Genomic DNA, 10,823 nt, shown 5'->3' with positions numbered 1-10,823 from the left:
GAGACCTCCCTAGGTGGTTCTGTGGGCATAGTGGAAGTGCTCTGGGGATGAGATTGAGGCTTCCTTGAAGTCTAGCCTGTCTGGGTTGTGATCCATGTGTGGTGCTATTCAACTTTCCCTCTGCAAAGCCAGGATCGTATCTTCCCCTAGCCCCAGCCCTGGCTTCCACCCCCTTTATCTACTGGGCGCCAGCTGTGAGCCAGTCAGCCCACGCCCCAGGCAGCGGGGCCTGCCAGCCGTGTCACCCCATGGGGAAGGTAAGTGAGGCGGCTTTTTGAGTCTAACAGAGGTCGGGGTGACAGGTGGCATGGGTCCTGGCCGAGATCAGCCTTGCCTTCAAGGAAGGTGAGCGTAGTGAAGACAGGTGCCCTAGGAATCCTGGATAATCAGGGGCCTCATCTCCGGCCTGGGAGAGGATGTGAGCCTGGGCAGGAGGGGGTCGGGGAGAAGCAGGGTGGAGGAGGCCGCGGAGCGGGGTCTCTTCCGGGTTCACCCACACCCCACTCGCCCACGCCCGCCCCATGCCCGCCCGCCCGCCCGCCCGCTCGCTAGCTCGCTAGCTCGCTAGCTACAGCCAGGCGCTGGGCCGCAGGCTGGCGCGCGCGCCCGTGCGCATGCGCATCCGGGGAGTTGGGGGGGCGGCACAGGCCGGCGCGCGCCCGTGCGCATGCGCATCCGGGGAGTTGGGGGGGCGGCACAGGCCGGCGCGCGCCCGTGCGCGTGCGCAGCCGGGGGGACCCGCAGGCCGGCGGGCGCGCTCCCGTGCGCATGCGCAGGCGGGCCGGGGCGGGAGGGGGGCGGTGGTTGGCCCCAGCCGGGCTCCGTAGCGGCAGCGAGGGGCCGGGCGGATGTTGTGAGCCGGTGGCGACGGGCGGACGGACCGACAGCCGGGCGGCGGGGAGGCTGGGGGTGAGTGGCGGGGAGCGGCTCGGGCTCCGGGGCTGGGCGCTTCTCCCGTGGCTCCTCTGGGCCGGCCCGGGGCGAGCGCGCCCGTCTGTGGTGGGGACGGGCGGGTGGCGGCGGCCCGGGGCCGGGGCCGGGGACTCCGGGCGGGAGGCGGCCTGACAGGTCCCGGGGAGCCCCGCGGGGCGGCGGGCGGCAGGCGGCCCGACAGGTCCCGGGGAGCCCCGCGGGGCGGCGGGCGGCAGGCGGCCCGACAGGTCCCGGGGAGCCCCGTGAAGTAGGGTGCAACGGGCGGGTCGGTTCCGAGCCCGGATCCTCGGAAGGGGCTGGGCGCGATCGCGCCGGGCTGGGGTCGCTCGGACGGGGAGAAGTCGTTGCACCTGACGCCGGCTTGGGGCTCAAGGAGGGGACGGCTGGCTTCCACACTGACCCCCCCATACCTGAGCGCCTCCACGTCTGCAACCCCCCACACCTGCGCAGACCCCCCACACCTGAGCACCTCCACCTGCGCAGACCCCCCACACCTGAGCACCTCCACCTGCGCAGACCCCCCACACCTGAGCACCTCCACCTGCGCAGACCCCCCACACCTGAGCACCTCCACCTGCGCAGACCCCCCACACCTGAGCACCTCCACCTGCGCAGACCCCCCCACACCTGAGCGCCTCCACCTCTGCAATCCCCCCACACCTGAGCGCCTCCACCTCTGCAACCCCCCCACACCTGAGCGCCTCCACCTGCGCAGACCCCCCCACACCTGAGCACCTCCACCTGCGCAGACCCCCCCACACCTGAGCACCTCCACCTGCGCAGACCCCCCACACCTGAGCGCCTCCACCTGCGCAGACCCCCCCACACCTGAGCGCCTCCACCTGCGCAGACCCCCCCACACCTGAGCGCCTCCACCTGCGCAGACCCCCCACACCTGAGCGCCTCCACCTGCGCAGACCCCCCACACCTGAGCGCCTCCACCTGCGCAGACCCCCCACACCTGAGCGCCTCCACCTGCGCAGACCCCCCACACCTGAGCGCCTCCACCTCTGCAACCCCCCCCACACCTGAGCACCTCCACCTGCGAGGGCTTCCAGGCATGAAGGAGCAAGGCTACTCAGCACCGCAAGTGTTTGGCTCAGTCCTTCATTGCGTGTCCCAAACGGGGCACACAGATCACGGACACCCAGACCCGCTGCGGTGGGTGGGTTGGACAGGGCGACAGGGGCCGGGGCATCGCTTTCCCGGGGCGGGCAGGCGTGGTGCGAGGCCGGGCAGCGCCAGGGTGGTGGCCGGAGCCTGTCTGGAGGGAGATAAGAGCGAGCTGGCTAAAGGCATCGCTGGAGGTTCAGGGGTGGAAGCCCACAGTGCCGGGCAGTACAGCCACACGTGGCCAGTTAAGTCTTGAAATGTAGCTAGTGTCACTGAGTTAAAAAAAAAAAAAAGCTTGTATTCTTTATGGGGCATTGTTTCCTTGTTCCATTTCCACACCTGTATACAATGAATCCATAACAGTCCCACCGCCTCCCATTCTCCTGGATTTTTTTCTGGCGGGAGTGGGGGGGAATCTTGAGGCTTGAACTCAGGGCCTGAGCACTGACCCTGGCTTCTTTTTGCTCAAGGCTAGCACTCTACCACTTGAGCCACAGCGCCACTTCCAGCTTTTTCTGTGTATGTGGTGCTGAGGAATCGAACCCAGGGCTTCATGCATGCTAGGCAAGCACTCTACCACTGTGCCACATATCAGCCCTTGAACTTTTAATTATTACGTTTTGTGCGAGTCTTGGGGTTTGAATTTAGAGCCTGGGTGCTGTTCTTTTAGATTTTTCACTCAAAACTAGTGCTCTGTTATTTGAGCCACAGCTTCATGTCTGGCTTTTTTTTTTTTTTCTGGGTGTGTGTATGTGGTACATTAGAGATAAGAGTTTCACAAACTTTTCCTGCCCTTGGCTGACTTCAAACCTCAATCCTCATAGCAGCCTCCTGAGTAGCTAGTATTACAGGTGTGAACTACTAACGTCGGCGTTGGTTTTTTTTTTAATTTTTATTTTTTAACACCACATATGGCTCTTAACTGGCTACTGAATTGGGCCGCACAGCCAGTACCAGGTTCTGGAGCAGCTGCAGCAACGGCATGCTATGTGAGGGGTAGATAAGCAGTAGGAAGACCTTTCGCGTGGTCTCAGATGGCGTGGTTCTTGGATAGGGAAGGAGGTCGTGTGTGTGCATGGAAACAAGAATGTTAATGTGACTGTGGACAAGAGAAAGGAGAGGGCTGGGGATATGGCCTAGTGGCAAGAGTGCTTGCCTTGTATACATGAGGCCCTGGGTTCGATTCCCCAGCACCACATATACAGAAAACGGCCAGAAGTGGCGCTGTGGCTCAAGTGGCAGAGTGCTAGCCTTGAGCAAAAAGAAGCCAGGGACAGTGCTCAGGCCCTGAGTTCAAGGTCCAGGACTGGCCAAAAAAAAAAAAGAGAGAGAGAAAGGAGAAACCTGGGGTGAGGGTAAGAAGCCTCAGCCTCGCTTGGCAGTGGTGGTTCAGAGCTACTCAGGAGGCTGATCTGTAGCTAGGTGGGGCAGCAAAATCCACAAGACTCTTGTCTCCAGTTAATCACCAAAAAGCCACAGGGGGAGCTGCGGCTCAAGTGGTAGAGTGTTAGCCTTGAGTGAAAAAGTGAGAGGCCAGGGCCCAGGCCCTGAGTTCAAGCCCCGGTCCTGACAGTTTAGAGCCTTGGAGGACTTAAGGGCTACAGATTGCCCAATGGGTCTTGGACAACCATACACTTGAGGGAATGTGCTCTCTGTGTGTGTGTGTGTGTGTGTGTGTGTGTGTGTGTGTGTGTGTGTGCGCATGTGTAAATAACTGAGATGCCTGTAGACCATCTCACTTTGGACATTGCAATCTGATTTCCCCAGAGCAAAGGCTTTGGGTTAGGAGTCAGCAGACATGGCCGACACAGTCCCTGAGCTTATGGCCTTCCCTAGGTTGCTCTGACCTCACCTGCTCCCAAGCCCTCCTGCCTTTGCAGGGCCGTGGTCTGGAAGAGCCCGTGGCTGGCGTGCAGGAGACAGAACACATCTGGGCTCAACATCTGGGACCACCGGCACTTCCCATGAGAGGTGAAGGATGGCATCCAAGGGGGCCGGCGTGTCCTTCTCCCGCAAGAACTATAGGCTGAGCTCAGATGCGGAGAAATCCAGGGCCACCGGTAAGGGTCAGCGGGTCACGGAGGCGGCGCTCCGGATAGGGGGAAGGAGACAAAAAGCATAAATACAGCCAGATCCCTGACCCCGTGCGGCTCAGGCCTTTTCGCACCCTTTCAACCCTGTGAGCCATTTCTTCACCAGCACCCATGGAACGGTGCACCCAGCATGGCTCCTAATCTCACTCCTGTGGGTGGCTACAATCCAGCAATCTCTAGGGCCAGACTTGTGCTAGCCACTTGGCTCTTTTTCTCCCTTCAGGCATTGTACACGAGAAACTTCTGAATGACTACCTGCACCAAATCTTTCCCTCTCCTGACCACGAGCCCCCCACAACCACCAGCAGGTATGTTTGGGTGGGGGAGCCCCTCTTTGCTCTGCTGGGTCTGATGAGCCTAGACAGCAGAAGGTCACCGGGCGTTTTTCTTGCAAGTTGAATATAATACATGTAAGTCTAGGCTGGGAATGTGGCCTAGTGGCAAGAGTGCTTGCCTCATATACATGAAGCCCTGGGTTCGATTCCCCAGCACCACATACACCGAAAATGGCCAGAAGTGGCGCTGTGGCTCAAGTGGCAGAGTGCTAGCCTTGAGCAAAAAGAAGCCAGGGACAGTGCTCAGGCCCTGAGTTCAAGGCCCAGGACTGGCAAAAAAAAAACAAAACAAAACAATACATGTAAGTCTAGTCTTTGTAAATGAAGTACATCTTTAGCAAAAACACCTGTCACTTTGTTATTCTGTGTGGTCATTTGAATGGGATTCTGGTTTGGGGTTTGGCTTTTTACCAGTACTGGGTTTGAGTTCATGGGCCTTACCCTTTTTCAGCTTGCTTGCTCAACTGGCCCTCTACCACTCAAGCCATGCCTCAAGCCTGGCGTTTTGCTGGTAATTTTTGAGGAGTCTCTCAGACTCCTTTCTGCCTGGAATGGCCTATCCTCTGAGTCTCAGCCTGAGTAGCTGGGATTACAGGTGTGCACCACGGAGTCAGTCCTTTCTACTTTATCTCATAATGGATGTAGAGCAAAGTATGCTGTATAGAAATCTTTGAAAAAAATTGGTGCTCTTCTTTAATATTTTTCTTTCTGGTTGTGGTGGCATATCTCCTTAATCCCGGCACTTGGGAGATGGAGGCAGGAGATTATGAGCTCAAAGCCAGCCTGCACTACACAGCAAGACCTAGTTTCAAAACAAGTTTTTTCTTCCTGTTAGAATCAATCTACAATATACCACATGTATTTAAAATATAACACATTTTTCTTTTTCTATCCTTTTTTTTTTTTGCCAGTCCTGAGGCTTGAACTCGGGGCCTGAGCACTGTCCCTGGCTTCTTTTTTGCTCAAGGCTAGCACTCTACCACTTTGAGCCACAGCGCCACTTCCGGTTTTCTGGTGATTAACTGGAGATAAGAGTCTCACAGGGCTGGGGATATAGCCTAGTGGCAAGAGTGCCTGCCTCGGATACACGAGGCCCTAGGTTCGATTCCCCAGCACCACATATACGGAAAACGGCCAGAAGGGGCGCTGTGGCTCAGGCGGCAGAGTGCTAGCCTTGAGCAAAAAAGAAGCCAGGGACAGTGCTCAGGCCCTGAGTCCAAGGCCCAGGACTGGCAAAAAAAAAAAAAAAAAGAGTCTCACAGACTTTCCTGCCCGGGCTGGCTTCAAACTGTGCTCCTCAGACCTCAGCCTTCTTTTTTTTTTTTTTGGCCAGTCCTGGGCCTTGGACTCAGGGCCTGAGCACTGTCCCTGGCTTCTTCCCACTCAAGGCTAGCACTCTGCCACTTGAGCCACAGCGCCGCTTCTGGCCATTTTCTCTATATGTGGTGCTGGGGAATCGAACCTAGGGCCTCGTGTATCCGAGGCAGGCACTCTTGCCACTAGGCTATATCCCCAGCCCCCCAGACCTCAGCCTTCTGAGTAGCTGGGATGCCAGGCGTGAGCCACGAGTACCCGGCAGCACCTTTGCCATTTCTATTCAAGCGGCTGTGGTGGTCAGAAGGCCCCTGGCGTGTTCCCGGGGCCATCTGATCCCTGTCTCATGTGATACAAGAGATGGGTCTCTCTGTGGCCACCAGGCAGAGAGCAGGTGTTGGAGCCATCACTCAGTGGTTGTGGAGATGGAAGGCCTTGAGCTGGAACCTGAGAACTCCAGAAAGGGCAGGCAGAAGCTTGAGTCGGCCAAATGAGCAGTGTTTGGGCACGGCTGCTGGCTCCGGGGACAGACCTGTGTGTAGCTCTCCTATACACGGGCCTGCAAGAGCTTTCTTTGATGAAGCCTCCTGTACTCTGGGGCTCCCTGGAGTGTCCAGATGTGAGCCAGATGTTAGCCTTGCATGCATCTGGCCAGCTACTGCATTCGCAGAGCTGGCCCTGACCCTCAGGAGAGGCTGGGAGGGGTCGATGTGTACATTTCCACCCCCACCCCCGCCAAAGCTCAAGGTCAGTAGTGGCTTACAGCAAGTGAATGTGGGGGTCCCTGAGCCTGGGTCATAGGTACTTGTGGCCCATTTGTGTTTCCATAGTCTGCTGGCAGGGCAGATGAGGGAGGGAGGCGCTGAGATTAAAGGGGGGAAGAGCAGGTGTTGGCGGTCTGTGGGCTAGGTCCAGATGGGCACCGAGCCTCTGCTCTGCTGAGTCCCACTGCCTGGCACCCTACTGCCTGCTATTCTTAGCAGCTGATCTCAGGACAGAAAGGGTCAGCATTAAACAGTGCCTTTTGTGTATGTGTGCGTGCCAGTCCTAGGGCTTGAACTCAGGGCCTGGGCGCTGTCCTTGAGCTTCTTTTGCTCAAGCCTAGCACTCTACCACTTAAGCCACAACACCATTTCTGGCTTTTTTCTGTTTATGTGACACTGAGGAATCGAACCTGGGGCTTCATGCATGCTAGGCAAGCACTCTATTGCTAAGCCCCATTCCCAGCCTCCCAGTTCCTTTGGCTACAGTAGATGGTGGGTAGGTGGGTTGTGCGATCTGCTGGTCATCTGAGGACAGGGTTAGGTACAGGCCAGAGCTAGCCAGAAACTCAGAGGGCTGAGCCCTAATTCTGTCAGGACATAATCTAAGTTAGCACATCCTCCCTGGCTAGCTAATGGGGAGACTGGATGTCTGCTCCAGAGGAAATATAGGCGTAGGGGCAAGGACTAAATGAGGTGATCTTCGTATTGGCCATGTTGAGGACTGATGTCTCTCCCAGCTGTATTTTCCTACTCATAATGAACACAAATGCATTTGAAATTTGGTGGCTGGAAGTGGTGCTGTGGCTCAAAGTGGTAGAGCGCTAGCCTTGAGCAGAACTCAGGGGCAGTGCCTAGGCCCTGGGTTCAAGCCCCACAATTGACAAAACCAAACCAAAAAACTCTTTAGGTTTAGGTTGGTCACCGGTGGCTCACGCTTATAATCTTAGCTACTCAGGAGCCTGAGATCTGAAGGTTACTGCTCCAAGCGTCTGGGCAGGAAAGTCTGTGAGACTCTTATCGCCAGTTAACTGCCAGAAAACAGGAAGTGGCGCTGTGGCTCAGAGTGGTAGAGCACTTGCCTTGAGCAAAAGAGTTCAGGGACAGCACTCAGGCCCTGAGTTCAAGCCCCAGAGCTGACCAAAACAAACAAAAAAATTCAGTGTAGTGGGTAATGTGATTCCCTATTCCCAAAGCCTAAAACTAAGCAGAATGCATTTTTCTGGAATCCAGGTAGCCATGCTCTGAAAGCTCAGGGGAAAGAAGGGGAGAGGGGTTTCGTGTCAGTGGGCTGATTGCAAATACTCTGGGTCCCTGGCAGCCTCTTCCTTTCCCTAGGAAATCCCTGAACTTCCAGAACCTGCCAGAGCATTTGGATCAGCTACTCCAGGTGGACAATGAGGAGGAGGAAGGCCAGGGTACGTGGCCTCCTGGAGAGTGGGGGGGGGGAAGGGAGGTGGCAGAGCTGGGCCCTAGCGTGTTCTCGGGGGAGCTCAGGGCACCCTGCATCTGGTAGACCCCCTGCTCAGCCTGACCGCCCTTCCCTTTCCTCTTCAGGGCAGGTTGAAGGGCGACTTGGCCCATCCACTGTGGTTCTGGACCACACCGGAGGCTTTGAGGGCCTTCTTCTGGTAGATGACGACCTTCTGGGGGTGAGTTGAGAGTGAGGTTTGGGCTTCCCGGTCGAGCTCCTTCTGACATTGCCCCAAGCCACAGCCCCACTTCCGGTTTCCTGGTGGTTCAGTGGAGATAGAGTCTCATGGACTTTCCTGCCCAGGCTGGCTTTGAACCATGATCCTTAGATCTCAGCCTCCAGAATAGCTAGGATTACCACATAAGCCACTGGCACCCAGCCCTATATTCTCTCTTTTTTTATCCTGATGTGGCCCCAGCCTCGCACCCTTCCCAACGAAGCCCACAGTACCTGCCACCATGCCCCTGGCCTGGAACCTCCTAACACCTGCAAAGTGCTGTGTGGACCACAGCTGACCCATGCCACCAGCGCTAGCTAGCTCCTCTGACACTGGGGCAGGAGACCTGGGGGTGGGGGGGGAGCTCACCGACCCCCTCTTCCTCGCTCAGGTGATTGGCCACAGCAACTTTGGCACCATCCGTTCTACCACCTGTGTATATAAAGGTAAGCCCCTCCCTCCCCTGAGAGTGGGGGAGGGGGTGGGGTGGGGGAACGTGTGAGGGTCCTGCCTGGAAGGGGACCTCATCCACCTGCTGGGCCTCACTGCTCTCTGCAGGGAAATGGGTGTACGAGGTGCTCATCTCCTCCCAGGGGCTCATGCAGATTGGCTGGTGCACCATCAACTGCCGCTTCAACCAGGAGGTATGCACAGGCGCGGGGTGGGGGCGGGGGGAGCCCTCCCTAGGTCCTCCCTCCCCGCCCCGATCCTGGCCTGTCCCCCCCTCCCCCCAGAGCACCCCACATAGAACCTCTCACCCTTGTGCAAGAATAGCAGCCTCTCTCTCAAGAGCCATGAGGATCCAAGATATGATTGATTGGTGATTGGGGGGCCTCTGGTCTTCCTCCCCCCACCCCAATGACCTTCTCCAGACCCCAGAGCACTTCTTTCTTCCAGGAGGGCGTGGGAGACACGCACAACTCCTACGCCTATGACGGCAACCGAGTGCGCAAGTGGAACGTGACCACTACCAACTACGGCAAGGTAAGAGGCCCCGCCTCCCAGGGCTCCAGCTGCCAGGGACGGGGCCACCTCTGTCCCCCCCCCCCGTCCCCCTGTGGGTGGTCCTGGAGAGTTCCTGGCACTCCAGGTGAGCTGGCTTCTCTGCTTGTGCGTGTCTCTGGCAGGCGTGGGCAGCGGGGGACATCGTGAGCTGCCTGATTGATTTGGATGACGGAACTCTGTCCTTCTGCCTGTGAGTCCCTTCCCCTGTAGCACATGCCTGGCCTCTGGGCCTTCCCTAGGCTCACCCCCCCCCCACTTCCCCCTCGTTTCCTGCCCCGTGTGAGGGAGGCCAGGCAGAGTAGCCTGAGGGTGGGCGGCTCCCTCATGGAACTACCCCTTCTCCTGTAGGAATGGCGTCTCGCTGGGCACTGCGTTTGAGAACCTGGCCCGGGGCGTGGGCATGGCCTACTTCCCAGCCATCAGCCTGTCTTTCAAGGAGTCTGTGGCCTTCAACTTTGGCAGCCGTCCTTTGCGATATCATTTGGAGAAGATGGCCGTGGGTGGCTTGAGCATCTAGGATGAAGGCATTCTTTTGCCCAGGGGCGCTGTGGGCTTGGGGGGCCGGCCCTGGCTCTTGGGAGATGCCCCACAGGGTGTAGCTCAAGTCTGTGGGTGTGGACAGCAGTCTCCCTGTTAGGTACATGCCATGCATTGTCTCCATTGAGCATCTAAAACACATCAAGCTGAGCCACGGTGGCTCACGCCTGTCATCCTAGCTATTCAGGAGGCTGAGAGCTGAGGATCAAGGTTCAAAGCCAGCCCAGGTAGGAAAATCCACAGGACTCTTTATCTTCCATACATCACAAAAAGCCAAAGTGGAGCGGTTGCAAAGGCCAGAAGTGGCGCTGTGGCTCAAGTGGTAGAGCGCTAGCCTTGAGCAAAAAGAAGCTCAGGGACAGCGCCCAGGCCCTGAGTTCAAGCCCCAGGACTGGCACCAAAAACGAAACAAAACAACCCAACAACAAGAGACCATCAAGGGTCCACAGAGTAGTTTTGCCTCACAGAGACAGGAGTTGTGATACAAACCAAGGCAACCCCCCCTCCCTTGGGTGCTCAGGGAGGGGGAGGGGGCGCATCTGAGCCTCAGATCAGGCGTTGCTGGCTTAACTCTGTGGCACCTACCCAGTGGCGGGCTTCCGGCCCCTGCAGGACCCGCCGCGTGCCGACCTGGTGCGGGCGCAGAGATTGCTGGGCTGCTTCCGGGCAGTGCTCACGGTGGAGCTGGATGTGGTGGTGAGCCAGGGCCTGGGCCGGGTGGCTGGGGGTGCTTGGGAGGGGGGTCCTGGCCCAACCCTCCTCCCCTCACAGTCTTCTCCCCTCCCCCGCAGGAAGGGCGGCTGGTTCAGAAGGAGAGCTCGGAGCGGCAGCTGCAGGGCCAGCCCACCATCCTGCTTACCCTGGCCCACATCTTCCACCGCTTCGCCCCACTCCTGGTGAGGGGAACAGGCCTCATCTACCCAGAGCCCTGAGATTTGGGGGGGGGGGGGGAACAACACTTCCAGCTCTATCATGGAGCTCCTGGAAAGAAGATGGAGCCAGGCACTGGTGGCTCGCGCCTGTCATCCTAGCTACTCAGGA

General features: G+C 58.0%; 1 protein-coding gene across 3 annotated transcripts in view; it reads left to right on the top strand.

The window, feature by feature from the left end:
- Nucleotides 1–803: 803 nt before the first annotated feature.
- Rnf123 (ring finger protein 123) overlaps nucleotides 804–10,823 on the top strand; it is a 26,037-nt gene continuing 16,017 nt past the window's right edge. The window contains exons 1-12 of one of the 3 annotated variants that reach the window (XM_048334806.1): nucleotides 804–909; nucleotides 3,927–4,106; nucleotides 4,363–4,447; nucleotides 7,888–7,967; nucleotides 8,107–8,201; nucleotides 8,632–8,686; nucleotides 8,799–8,884; nucleotides 9,138–9,224; nucleotides 9,368–9,435; nucleotides 9,594–9,719; nucleotides 10,364–10,478; nucleotides 10,574–10,678. In XM_048334806.1, coding sequence (XP_048190763.1) covers nucleotides 4,025–4,106; nucleotides 4,363–4,447; nucleotides 7,888–7,967; nucleotides 8,107–8,201; nucleotides 8,632–8,686; nucleotides 8,799–8,884; nucleotides 9,138–9,224; nucleotides 9,368–9,435; nucleotides 9,594–9,719; nucleotides 10,364–10,478; nucleotides 10,574–10,678 — 984 coding nt within the window. In that variant the 5' untranslated portion in view covers nucleotides 804–909; nucleotides 3,927–4,024. Of the gene's footprint in view, nucleotides 910–3,882; nucleotides 4,107–4,362; nucleotides 4,448–7,887; nucleotides 7,968–8,106; nucleotides 8,202–8,631; nucleotides 8,687–8,798; nucleotides 8,885–9,137; nucleotides 9,225–9,367; nucleotides 9,436–9,593; nucleotides 9,720–10,363; nucleotides 10,479–10,573; nucleotides 10,679–10,823 lie in introns of all 3 variants that reach the window. The other 2 variants (XM_048334805.1, XM_048334802.1) reach the window with 2 other exon arrangements.

The sequence above is a fragment of the Perognathus longimembris genome, chromosome 26 (genome assembly GCF_023159225.1).
Source record: "Perognathus longimembris pacificus isolate PPM17 chromosome 26, ASM2315922v1, whole genome shotgun sequence".
Classification (NCBI taxonomy): domain Eukaryota; kingdom Metazoa; phylum Chordata; class Mammalia; order Rodentia; family Heteromyidae; genus Perognathus; species Perognathus longimembris.
Note: the sequence above shows the minus strand (reverse complement) of the source record. Positions and strands in the feature narration are given on the sequence as shown.